This window comes from Rhyacophila brunnea, unplaced genomic scaffold (assembly GCF_057557595.1).
Source record: "Rhyacophila brunnea isolate RB1 unplaced genomic scaffold, BYU_Rbru_1.0 scaffold_2, whole genome shotgun sequence".
Taxonomy (NCBI): Eukaryota; Metazoa; Arthropoda; class Insecta; order Trichoptera; family Rhyacophilidae; genus Rhyacophila; species Rhyacophila brunnea.
The window spans coordinates 38,035,079-38,049,568 of NW_028232859.1; the positions used below are offsets into that span (position 1 = coordinate 38,035,079).

The 14,490-nt window shown below is 30.2% G+C and overlaps 1 protein-coding gene and 1 long non-coding RNA gene across 2 annotated transcripts in view; both read right to left on the reverse strand.

Annotated features, from left to right (window-relative positions):
• Positions 1–4,794: 4,794 nt before the first annotated feature.
• LOC147072273 (uncharacterized) lies at positions 4,795–6,545 on the reverse strand. Its single transcript, XR_015070601.1, has 3 exons — positions 6,460–6,545; positions 5,906–6,111; positions 4,795–5,481 (listed from the first exon to the last, which is right to left on the reverse strand). It is a non-coding gene; the product is annotated as an uncharacterized LOC147072273 (long non-coding RNA).
• Positions 6,546–12,637: 6,092 nt separating this feature from the next.
• Positions 12,638–14,490, reverse strand: part of LOC147072274 (tudor domain-containing protein 7-like) — a 44,933-nt gene continuing 43,080 nt past the window's right edge. Inside the window, exon 19 of the mRNA XM_085947764.1 lies at positions 12,638–14,452. Within this exon, the coding sequence (XP_085803890.1) occupies positions 14,229–14,452 (224 nt within the window). The 3' untranslated portion in view covers positions 12,638–14,228. The remainder of the gene's footprint in view (positions 14,453–14,490) is intronic.

Consider the following 14,490-nt stretch of genomic DNA (forward strand, 5'->3'; position numbering starts at 1 on the left):
CTGAAGAAATTTGTATTTGCGTCAATTCTACGTTATGTCATACTAAATCATACATTATAATTTTTAACACTGTTGCAATCTATTTTGCCTAATATTGCAACATAGCAATCAGTTTTCTGTCCCTTTCTATAACTATCTCCCTCTACATTCAAAATAATTATGATTGTAGTAGGTATGTATTTTATAAATTGTGATAGATTTTATTTTATTTCAGTGACATATATCGGGTCGTCCAGTATTGCCATATCTACTAAAATATTATTGAATTGATATTTTAGTAAATAAGAGAATGAAGTTTTTCACCATTTGTATCTACTATTAGTTTTACTATTTTTATTTAATAAATAATACACATGAGGTTTTACGAATTTCACATTTGTTATTAAACATACTTACATAATTTAGAACACCCCAAACACATCGCGAAGTAAAAATATCTATATTTTTTACTTAGCCAAAATTATGAATCAACATAGGTTAGGTACCTACTGATGTTTATATTACAGAAAATTTAACTTTTACTAAATTATGAATTTGCGAGATTATAATAATACAGATGATTTTAAAGAATACTTTCATCAAATAACATAATAATGGATGCCTGTACTTACATAATATTTTCCAATGTAATTTTTTTTTTAAAAACTAACTTTAATTTCGAAAGTTTAGCCTGGCAATACTATGAACGTCATTTATTTCAGCGGGAATGCGAAATTTTCATCCTCGGTTTTTGACATAGGTACCTAACAATATTATCACAATTATTTATATCGATTGTACTTACAAAAAATGCCACGAACTCACTATCCGATGGCTGGAAGTTCCAAAAAAAGACGTAGGAGAAAAGATGGAAATATTAATACATTAAAAACACAAAGGTTTGAAATTATTATTTTATAATTTGACATAATTATACATAGTTGAAAAAACCACATTTCACAGAAAATTTTGGTTCACAATATTTATTTATCTTGCAAAAGGAAGTTTTGCGTATTACTTATTAATACACACAATTAAGTATAATGATCATTTGTACTTATATTATTTTTATATTATGTTTGTGCCATGTCTTATTCGAAATTAGTGTGTCTGTGACAAAAATTATAATCTGGTACAATAATTAATAGCAGCTATACATTTTGTTTTCTGTTAACTATCTACTAAACTAATATTTTTGAATGTATTATAGTATTGATATATTGCCGAAGACTATGCCTGAGCATGGAAATCCTCAAAGCATACTACCTGAACCAGAATTTCATCCCACATTTGAACACGAACACGAAGAATTTATTATAGAAAATGAAATTGAAGATTCAAGCCCTAAATTCCGTGTAGAAGGCCGTAGAATTATAGACTTTTCATATTTTTTCCAACAACTTCAATTAATTAGCCACCATGATTCTCCATTTAATTGTAATTTATCACATTTAGAACTTTTTGGGGAAAATCGGGATAACTTTAGTAGTACATTTTTTATTCAATGTAAACTTTGTGGTAAAAAATTAAAATTATATACCACTGAAATGAACAAAAACAAAATGAATCTGTGTGACGCATTTGTATCCAGTATAATCAGTATCGGCAGTGGATTTTCAAATCTGGAAGAAATGTGTTCAGCAATTGACGTACCATCGATTACAGCAAGAACATACAGAAAGAGTCAACAGAAGGTGTACGAGTGGTTTGAAGAAACCAAAAATAAGAGTATGGAAAACGCTGCGAAAGAAGAGCGACAACTTGCAATCGAAAATGGTGACGTCGATTCTTCTGGTATTCCCATGATATCAGTTGTTGCAGACGGCTGTTGGTCGAAACGTTCATACAGATGCAATTATTCCGCAGCATCTGGCGCTGCCACGATCATTGGTCAAAGAACCGGAAAGATTTTGTACATGTCAGTGAAAAATAAATATTGCGATTTGTGCGCCAAAGCTAAAAATAAAAATATCCCTGCTCAACAACATAAATGCTTTTTAAATTATACCGGTCCGTCAGGTGGAATGGAATCTACAGCAATATTAGAAGGCTTTAAAGAATCTATTAATACACATGGATTGATTTATTCAAAATTGATTGCTGATGGAGATTCCAGCACATACAAAAAAATTCTTGATTGTCACCCTTATCCGAATGTAACTGTCGAGAAAGTTGAATGTAAAAACCATTTAATTAGAAATTATTGTGGCAAAATAGAGGCATTAACCAAAGACACAAGATATCCCTTGAATGTAAGAAAAATCATTGCGTCAAGAAAAAGACGTCTGCGGAAAGCCGTCATAGGTGCAATCAAGTATAGAAAACTACAAGATAGTACTTTCGAAGAAAAGGTTATCGCTCTGAAAAAAGATTTATTTAATGGACCGCACCATGTTTTTGGAGACCATACTTCTTGTCTACCATATTTTTGTACAAATGAACCAAATACAGAGGACATGCTTGATGTAAATTATGTACCAGCATTAAAAGAATGCAGTCTATTTTCTCAATTAATGATATATAATTCTCGTTTGGTGCTAAATTCAAAAAGTTTAATTTATAATTTTTCTACTAATATTTCAGAATCTTTTAATAACATGATTGCAAAATTTGTAGGCGGCAAGAGAATTAACTACTCTCAAAGACAATCGTACATGGGACGATGTGCAGCGGCGGTAATCGCATTTAATACAAATAAGTTACATTGCACAATTCAAAAACAAGTTTATAAAAATAGCCCAAAAGCCTTCATAAATCGCTTAGAATCAAGAAGGTTGAAAATAAATAAAAAAAAAATAGGAAAATCTTGGCGAAAACCAATACATACTGTTCCTTTATCTAATCCAGATTATGGAGAGAGTTGCCAAAAACCTGATATGGACAAAAATCAATATCAATTGTTAAAAGAAACTTTTTTGAAAAAACTCAAACTGACAAACTATGAGAGGAGGGATATAGAAAGACGCACCGTATTACAATCTGAATGTGCAGAATGGCTAGAAAGGCGACGAAACCTTCTTACTGCCTCTGTTTTTGGTAAGGTGTGTAAGCGGCGAGAAAATACAAAATTTGGGCCTTTGGTAAAACGTTTATTATATAGCCAATCATTAGCCAACGTGAAAGCGGTAAAATATGGTAAAGAAAATGAATCAATAGCTTTACAACAGCTTAGTGTACAAGAACGGATTAAGATTGAGAGATGTGGATTGTTTATCGATGATGTGTATGATTTTATCGGTGCAACGCCAGATGGCATCAGCGATGATGATACAATTATTGAAATAAAATGTCCTTTCTCAGCTGCTGGAATAAGTGCAGATGAAGCTATTGTACAGAAAAAAATTAAATTTTGGAAAGTAGATAAAGACAGGAATATGGTAATAGATAAAAATCACGATTGGTACTTCCAGATTCAGGGGCAGCTTCATATTACTAAGAAAGATGTCTGTTTATTTGGAGTTTGGATGGGACATAATTTTCCTGTTAAAATAGAATTAATCAAAAAAGACGAGACATTTTGGATTGAAAAGATTGAAAAAAAGATATATCACTTTTATATGAATTGTCTACTGCCAGAAATAGTAGATCCCAGAACCAGTAGATCTATGAATATTAGAGAACCAGAAAGGCTGAATTTCTAAATTTTTATTTTAAATTTTATTATGCTTAATATATTTTCAACAAGTCTATATTACATCACTATTTTATAGTTCATCAAGATATATCTAATTTACTAATATAGTTTACTGTTACGAGACACCCAGAACGAGTGTAATTTTATGAAATTCAAAATAATATGTATACTTACATCTAAATAATGATACCTGATCTTGCTGGCGATTCCACTGCGCCATATTTTGTATAAGCATTCGTCTCTGCAGCCGTGAGTTTTGGTTCCGTGTAAAAAGTACATTTTGTTCTCAAGGTCAAAAACCAAATTGGTTGTGCCAATGGCTTATAACCATTCCTCATAAATGATTATAACTGATATCACCTCATGATCAGTGCCACGCACGAGTTAACTCGCGGGATCTTTTAAACGTCATAACTTCTGAATGAACTGTTTGTGTATATTTTCTTAACAATATTTATCATTTTAGTGTGAAAATATTCACGTTAAACATGTTGATTTGGTAAATTTTCACAAATATTTATCATTCTATTCTTATTTCATATTTTTTAAGGGATTCATTTTATTCCAAAAATAACTGACCTACAAGTACCCACCTGGTAAAAATTGAATTTGGATTGGATGGAATTTCCTAGTAGATGTTCCAACTAAACAACATGACGCTTTCTATATATTATTTACTGTTAGTTTTGAAATTATTGTATTTGAAATAAATAATGTATCAATAATACACATAGAAATCAATAGATATATAAAATAGATATCACAGTTTAAAAATCAGAAAGATCAATGCATATTACCATTGTTTATGTTACAATATAAAACAACATTTATCATTGAACGTAGGTACCAAGAAAAATAGACTTCATTAAAATGTGTCAATATAGTATATACCCGATATAATTATATAAATTATTATATTGTTAATTACTCTGTGGGGTCCATATATACTGCTTCAATTGTAATTTAATTTTACAGTATAATTATTTATGTTAAGTACTTGATTTACTTATTATATGTACAAATGTAATATACTTACCTACTTATTAGGATATATCTTGGTGAATTTTAAAATAAGAGGAAATTAAATGGAGGTCATCGTGTCTAACTAGATGTCTAACTAGACGTTGTTAAGTCTTATATAAATATTTATACATTATTAAATTGTTTTTCTGTTTTTTATTGATGTAAAGACATGGCATGTATTCAAAGTAATAACAAATTAGCTGTGTACTATTTATTTAACTTATATTAAAACCCCAAGATTGATTTCGTCTTACGACATATTTTATTCTTCTAAGTTTTACTATGACATTGTAATATGAACCATGGATATAGTATAGTACTTAAAAAAATCAAAACTGGTAATATATTATTTCAATATTTAATAGTCAATTTTCATTTGAAGTCAGCATTTAATTACTGGTATAACACATAATTATTAACTGATATCTACAACTTCAGATGGACAAATTAATTGATATATCATATTATCAGTTTTCATTTCCTTTCAACAATGTATTCATTCTAGCAGCTATTTTAAATATCTTACTAGTTTTTATGTCATGGCACCTTACAAAGGCTCCGAGCAACCGTATACTGAGCTTCGAGAACAGATGTTTACGACGGATACTGGGTGTGCGGTAATTTTAGAAGTAACGGGAGATAAAAGAACGCACCAAATAGCCTCGCATCACGTTGAGAGTGAATACGCAACTTTGTACCTGGCCCGGCCACGTGCTGCGAGTGCCTGAAGAGAATCCCAATCTGGTTTGCCTGTTCTTCAAGCCAACCGGATTCCGGCGTCCTGGATGGCCGCTAAATACTATCTATATAGCATATCTGGCGGAGTTACGGGCTGCTAGTATGACCTGGAACGATGCAAAAAAACTAGAGTGACAGAGATTCTTGGAGGCGCCGCATTGTATCCATATGCTGCAACTAAGATGCAGATATAGCCGAAGAGAAGAATTAATATACAGCATCTAGAAAACTTAAAGTCTTTGAAATGGTGTTAGAAAGACAATGTTTCTAATATCAAAGTGATATTGAGGATGAAAAAGAAAAGACTTGGAGAGTAAGCTCTACCAAATGACATACCTGATATGATACAAGTAACTGATATGCAAAATTATATTATATTTTAGAATATTATGAATCAATTTAGCAACTTTTATATCATTATCGATAATAAATTTAGTGCAAAAATGTAATTATAAAATTGTTTTATTTTTTAAATATGTATGCGAGATAGACATAGCTATAGGTTACAAACATTAGTCACTTTATATTTACCTTTTGTAATTGTACTATTAAATCTATAAAATGGGTATATATGCTTGATGGTCTACGTCATAAATAATATTATATGAATCACGCCATGTTCGGATCGTACGCCGAAAGTTGGATTTATTTCATTATTAATTAAAAGATTTATTTCATTCCATCTTATTCATATGAAACCGTCGACAAGCAAAGATCTCGGTAGACATTTTCTCCATCTGCAAAAAACATAACATATGAACTGTTAATAGTGTGATTTTTAATCTTTTATAGTGTGCGACTGTTTGAAGAATGGTAATTAAAACGGATTAGTGATAATACAAAGCATCAAAAAAGATTGATTAACTAAAATAAAGTAATCAGGTAGGTAACATGTTTAATAACAACTAGAACGCCTTAGATTATATCAAACAAATAAATATGAAATCACAGGCATTCTCGCAATAACCTCTAAACTAACCACGCAACTAATGTAGACTAAGAAAACAATAAATTAACACTTGAATAATATATGCAAAACACACAGAATACTACTACAGTAATAAATAACATAATATTGTACTTACAGATAGTGTTTCTTATTCCTGATATAAAACACAATTCCTTCGTTAGGTATCTTGCAATTTGCTATCAACATAATCTGACAGCAGAGAGTTTTTTCTATTAGTCTATGGCCAAAAATACGGATTTACTTGGCCGGCTAAAAAAAAGATTTTAATATAGCAAGAACATTTTGAATATGCGACAAATAAATAAAAGTATATATAATATAGTTGTTAAAAAAATCTGTGTACATTATAAAATATATTTAATATTATAAATACATATATTTTTTAAATTCATGTTATAATTTGTAAACGACGAAGCACGTCAGCTAATACGCATAGTAAATGTTTAAACTTTGGTAATCAAATTCGAATGTGACAGAAAGAGAAAGAAAAACTTTTTAATCATATTAGCATGCGTAAAAGAGATGTAACATAATATCACTTTCACTTTAAAAATCATACCTAGTATTCAATGTCATAGTTCAACTTTAAATGAAAAAACAGAAACTCTAGGTAAGCATGTGTGCCCTTAATGATGCCAATTATGCTCCACTTAGCAGGGAAAATGGTCAATCACGTTACATTTTAATCAACATCACGTATTGTTACAACTATATTCGGGACCAAGTGCTCTGATGGTTGCTTAATGGCTAGAAACATCCATTTCCAACTGATAACTTTGTAACTAACATAACTTTGTTTTCTCAGCATTATAATTGAGTTCAATTTCATGAAAGTCAATTTAAATTAAGCCACATGATAAACTTCGGCTGTTCCCAATGTAAATACAAGTCTTTTTACATTATAGGACAATGGTTGATCCATCAATTTCCATATAAATTATTTATCGAAAATTTCGATATCAATAAAGAAAATTACCATTTTTAGCATTTCCGACTGAGAGAAATGTTTATATAATGCATGTCTTCAAAATAGGGCTATATATATATATATATATTTTATGAGATGGGAACATTCATCGTATTGAATCGAATATCGACAGAAAAACTAACGGAACAAACAATAATTACGAATAAAATGGTGATGGGTGATTCAAAGGTTGTAAAATTTTGATAAAAAGTGCAATGTGAAAAGATATCATTTCGTTTTTTAATATAAAAATATAAATTGGAACAATAACCTTAAATGATAATTTACATATTCAGCCAAAAAAAACATTCTTCCACTCTGATCATGGAACAAATTTATAAAGTTTCGTTCCAAAATAGTTACCATAGTAAAAAAAATACTTGCTTAGAAATCGCCTTATTTCTAAAGGTACACGAATTTTCCGACACTAAGCATATGGCATGTTTTTTTCACTATGGTTAACAGGTCGGTGGAGCCTTTACTGAGCCTTTTTTAAAGAGGCACCTAGCGGAATAATAAGAAGCTTGCAATTTTAGATTTTTTTTTTGATAATTTACAATTTCAACTGTATTAATTAATAAATATGTATCTGAAAACATTAAAAAGGAAAATATATTTTATTTTAAGTCAAAGATAAACTTACAATTGTAAAATATGTAATAAAATGTGAATTTGTTGAATCGGACCACATCTTATTATTACATATATTTTATCGTCATATTTATTATTAAAATTTAGTTTTCTAAGCGAGATTTTTGACTAATTCATAGTTTTAATATTTTTTTATCTATTTTAAAAAACATCGATTTTTATAAAAAATATAAATGTGTATAACTTGAAATCCTTTTTATTTATATCAAATTTTATTTATGTATGATCTAAATATGATCAAAAATCTCTTAGGCGATGCTTAGAAAACTTAATAAACTATATTTTAATAATAAATATGACCATAAAATATATGTAATAATAAGCTGCGGTCCGATTCAACAAATTCACATTATTACATTTTTTACAACCGTAAGTTTATCTTTGACTTAAAATAAAAAATATTTTTCTTTTTAATGTTTTCAGATACATATTTATTAATTAATACAGTTGAAATTGTAAATTATCAAAAAAAAATCTCAAATTGCAAGCTTTGTATTTTTCCGCTAGATGCCTCTTTAAAAACGGCTCAGTAAAGGCTTCACCAAAGCAATAATTGTTATTCGTCGATTGAAGAAACAAAACAAATTTATATTTTGAAACCCAAAATTTACTTTATAATTTATTATGAATACAAACTGATTAATAATAAGTAATAATCAACTTTAATATAAAATTAACTTTGAAAAATATTCATATTCATATATGATAACATTTGATATCACAATAGGGAAATCTATTGAATATTTTTAACAATACTTCCTAAGACTAAATACTAAAAAATATAAACAGAGAAACCAAATGATATAAACATTATAAACTAAAATATATATTTCAATGAAAATAAAATAATAATAGTAATAGGATGGGGATAAGTCGCACCATCGAAACTAAACTGCCACAATCCAAAAAACGTCAAACAGAGAAAATCAGCTTTGAAGTTTTTATTTTTCGCATTTTTGTACTGTGTTTTTGAAATATGTTTAGATATTGAATTAAGTTTTGACTTGAATTTGATGACTTAGAAAAATGAAATTTTCGGTACATAACGTAGTAATTAACTCAAAACACGTAAATTTGGACTTGTGGCGGTTTAGTTGCGAGGGTGCGAAGTAGGCTGTAGGAAATAAAAATAATATATTGTACTCTCGATTATCCAGACACAGAACATTAAAAAATGTGGATAGCACCTTAAATTGTATACCAATCTAATCTAACCTAACTGATTTAAATTTCAAAATTCAAGATTCAAAATAGTTAAAGTGACCTTTATGATGGGTATATCTAATTCAAAATAATATGATGATACGGCATAATTTTCATAATAAAATTTCATGTACCTACCAACCTTTTTTTCAACAAATAATTTACAAACTACATTGTAATATGCCCTGGATAATTGAGTTTACTCTGTATAAAGCTGCGTTGATACGGTCCAAGTACGATCCAAGTACACTTGGACTGAGTGCCGTCTAAGCGAGAGCTTCATACTAATTATTCCTATCCAAGCTACTCGGACCGTGTCCTACTCATCCAAGTTAGCTTGGATAGGAGTAATTTGTATGAAGCTGTCTCATACGAGTGCGCTTGGATGGCACTCGGTCCAAGTGTACTTGATCGTACTTGGACCGTGTCAACGCGGCTTAATAGGAAAAATATGCCACAGACAAACCTTAGTATCCATTAATGAAGGTACCTATATTATGTTAATCTTCATTTGTCAAAAAATGTAAAATTAATAAGAAAAAATAAAACGTGAACAAAATTGCAGTAAGTGATAAGTCAAATAATATTATCTATCAACTGGATTTTTTGTTCATTTTGTAAATACCTTCCATCACTCTTGTTGGGATATGACAAGATTTTTGTTGACAGGTCAGCACTATTCCAGAAAATTTATTTAGTTTTATTTGAGACAAATTATTCACCGCTACTCTGGAAGATCTATTCAGACGACTTGAGTGGGAGAACAGTGAAATCGCCATTAACAGTGAACACTTCAGTCACCTGCGTTTTGCAGACTACATTGTTAGAAGACATTCAGAACGGGATGCAAGGGGTTGTAAATGAAAGCCGCAATGAAGGATTAAAGATAAATGTCTCAATGACAAAAGTAATGATAAAATGCTTTGCTGAACCAAAGGCAATCCTTATCAATGGCACTCAAATTGAGTGAGTCAACAACTACCTCTATCTTGGACAACAAATGTTACAAATTGATAGTGGAACCAAACTGGCATGGAGTGCATTTGGGCGCCTGAATGGTATCTTCACAAGTGACCTCCCATTGTGTCTTAAGCGTAGTGTTGTGAAATCCAAAAATTACGATAGTCTCAGGTGGCATGGAAATGTGCATTTTGGGCATAACGCTTAAAGATCGTAAAAGAAACCAATATGTAAGAAAATATACAACCGTACACAATGTGATAGAGGTCACTAAGCAGATGAAATGGACACGTCGCTCAGCGAGTGGACAACCGCTGGACAAATGTAGTCATACAGTGGTACCCAAAGAGCACTAAACGTCCACAGGTACGCCCTAAAACCCACTGGATAGACAAACTCATAAAGTTTGGTGGATGTACGTTGCAGCAAAGAACTAGGGACCAAGAAGAGTGGAGGGAGCTATGGGAGGCCCTTATCCACCAGTGGATCAACCCCGACTGATGATGAGTCAAGACAAAACAAAAATAACTAGTGAATAGAACTTCATTAAAATGTTTAATACTAGGTTATAGTTATAATACAATAGTAATTTTCTTCACAATGTCTCCAATAACAAAAAAACATTAAAAACTATTTTTGGATATTACTCAACACAACATTTTGGTTAAAGAATATCGTCTCTGTTCTGGCAGAACACACTAACTGGAGAATACTAGTTTTGAATAATTTGACTTTGAAGTTGTTAAAATGTTTGAAATGGTCTATTATGTGAGTTTATTAAGTAATCGTAAAAACAATGACTTTAAAATAAAGACTGTTTATTTATTAAGAAGGTTTTCAGACGGTAAAGTTTGAAATAAGGAACATTTTGGTATAACTAACTCAATATGTCATTTTTTCGAATTAGTGTCTTCTGCCAGAACAGTGACGATATATTATATTATGTTCAACATAACTGAGGAACATTATTTTTCTCAATTTCAACTATCATATCAACATAATAAATACAACCTTAGAATATTATCAATCAATATCGGTAAGTTAATAAAGAAATTTAAAGTAGGATATTAAACAAGTCACCCAAATGAAACCATCAAAAGTGATTAATGTATCACAAAAACAGTAATTACTTTCTTGAAATTTCAATAAATACGTTATAAAATAAATGATAATAATACATACGTAAGTACTTACTCTCAATACGAATAGCAATAAAGATTATAATATATAATATTATGTATGTTACACCAAAGTACAACATGCATCACTGAGATGTTACCTACTGGTTATTTTAATAGATGTAAATTTTTGATGATTGATTTAGTTGACAGAATGCTGGTAGTGTGCTTTTCACATTCATGTGTTGAAAAGAACTTTGGTAAAATGCTAGTGAATCAAAAACACACTTGAAATAAATGGCGCTCACTAAAAATTGTTCATTGAACTGAGACTACAAAGTACAGATAGTGTTCATTAGTTTTAAAAATAAAATTAAACTCTGCGAAACCAAACAATAATAGATAATAGTCAAAAAATATTCATCCATCTATAAAATATCTAAAATTATGCCATTAAATCATACATAATTTTGGATATTTAATAGATAGAAGAATATTTTTTATCTATAATGGTTTGGTTTAGGCAGGACTTAATGAATTAACTAACCGACACCATCTGTAATGTGTATTTTTAATTCAACAAAAACAAATAAGTATGACTGAAAGTCTACTATTTTTGCCGGATCGCCCATACCATACCTAAACTACATATTATGGTTTGATTTGGCAGGGTTTAATTGATTTTTAAAAGTCAACTGAAACTATCTGCGATTGTCTTTGTTCAATGAAAATAAATACGTATGATTGACAGAGTTTAGTGTGCACTATTTATGTCGGATCTTAAGTCTACCTTCACTATCAATGTATACTGCATTGACTTTGACCCAATAAACAAATTACAGATATTGAATTATGTTGTGATACAAAAATATTAAAATTAAAAACTTGAAACCGATGGGACTGAAAGTCGAAAAAAAAATTCCATTACAAAACACAAATTGAATAGGAAAAAAAGTCATATTTGTGACATTGTTTCTGTTTCCAATACAATTTCTTTCAGATAACAGTGCTGACTATTAATTATTATGGTTCATTCATCGAATTAGTAGATACAGTAACACCTTGTTAATATGAATTCCACAAGATGCAAATCGAAAAAAAATTCGAAATACGAATTATGAAATGTATGGGGGGAAAATATAAAAATTTAAAAAAAAAATTTTTGGTTCCGTGTGTTAATGGGTAATAAAATGTAAGGATTATTTTTATTAGGTACCTTCCCAAAATAAGTAATTTATGATGTTTGTCAAAAAGTCCGTCACAATTATCAATGACTGGCTCATGAAATAGTGTACTTTATTACGATTTATTGAATATTTTTATGCACCAGAATTACGAAATTCGAATTAAAGGTATGGTTTTATATGAAAATAATGTTCAAGGGACTTTTTTTTCACGAAAATTTCGAATTACGGCGAATTTCGAATTATCTGTGTTCTTATTAACGAGGTTTTACTGTATCTCTATAAATAAATTTTATGAATGTTGGTGAATATTTTGATTTACAGCGAATTTCGAATTAACCATGTTCATATTAACGGGGTTTTACTGTATCTACATACTCAGAAATAAAAAACACTGAAAGAAACTTATATATTGGAAATCAAAATCAGCCTAAAAATATATTTCAATCGGGTATTTTGCTTCAACATATTTAATAAAGTATATACATAGAACACCAATGCAGTTGCGACTTTAATAGCGCGTCTACACGTGCATGGATTTTCTACCAGCAATAGCATGTAAATTAAACTATCGCGACAATAACTGTAATTACAAGTAAAAGTGCTGATTGTCTCACCAATCTCATACTTCCAGCATAGGTGAGACGCATTTTTGTAATTGTGTAGTGCTATTTGACAGGTTGTGAAAATTGGTAGACGTCAAAATGCTCAGTGTGAATATTTAGTTTGTATTTTTTTCCGGCAGGTTCACCACTATTGTTCTACTGCGCATACACATATGCCATGTAAGTTGCAACTATTGTGTGAAAATTCAGAAGCCTACATTTGAAAAAGTTTACATTTGCATTTTACCGTTATGGTCGCGACAATACCTACCGCCACCAGTAACACCATGTACATGCAAACGGGCCGTTAGAATGTACCAGTTTCCAAATTATTCAGAAACTTTCATTAAAGGTTACTAATAAATAAGCAATCAATAATATGATTGAATGATTAATCTATAGACATCCATATGGTATAATATATACCGAATAAGACATAGACAAAGAAAATATACATTAGATATAAAGAAAATCTCTAAAAAAAATTTCTGCTGGTTTGAAAAATATTTTTAAATGCAGCCAACTTAAATAATAATATTAAATTATAAAATGTAACTACGTGCACATAAACTGAAATTACTCAAATACCGATAATTATAATAACAATACTCATTATAGTTAATACAATCACGGCCTAGAAGTAAAGGAAAGTATTTATTGAAAACCATATTGGGCTCTAGATTGACATTATTTGTTGAGTCAACTACATAATCACTAACTTTCCGTTATCTCATGGTAAATAAATAAATTAAAAATACCACATCACCGATGCTGCTCATATTAAATCAAATAATCACGGCAGTCAATGGAGTTTGATCAAATGGGCATTTTGATGACCAAATGATCAAACCCCATGATGGTCAAAAGATACCTATGTTATAGACGAAAATATGTATTACCGTAGTCCATTTATTGTTATAACTGAAATAATGTTTTGTGAATGACTATATTATACTCACTATGCATGCTTAAAAAATAAATCATCGCAGTTACCAACATTAGGTCTCGATCAAAAAATAAATAACGATGTAGGTGGTGGTGGTCCATGGGTACTTAATTATGACCGCGAACAATATGAAAAGAAGACACAATAAAAATAATTTTTAAACTTAAATGTACCATCTGCCAAGTCGAACGACTGACGGACTTTAAAGCCAATAGATAGATTTGATGAAGATTCTAAAATATATAAATTCTCAATCGGTAAGTTTGGCTCGGTCTTCTCGCTGAAGCAGAACACTCAGGTAGAGGTCGTTATCGGTCGTAGTGTCAATCAGTGTCAACGTAAGCAAGGTTTCATTTGTTTGAATGGGATCCGGTTGAATTTCTTTTATTATGGAAACAAACTTCTGATCGACAGTGAGCTCCCGAAAACGGAGGCAGTCCTCAACAGACCAGTCTGAATTGATCGGTAACACTCCTAAAAATAATTAATTATTATCAATTCAGATTTTCAAA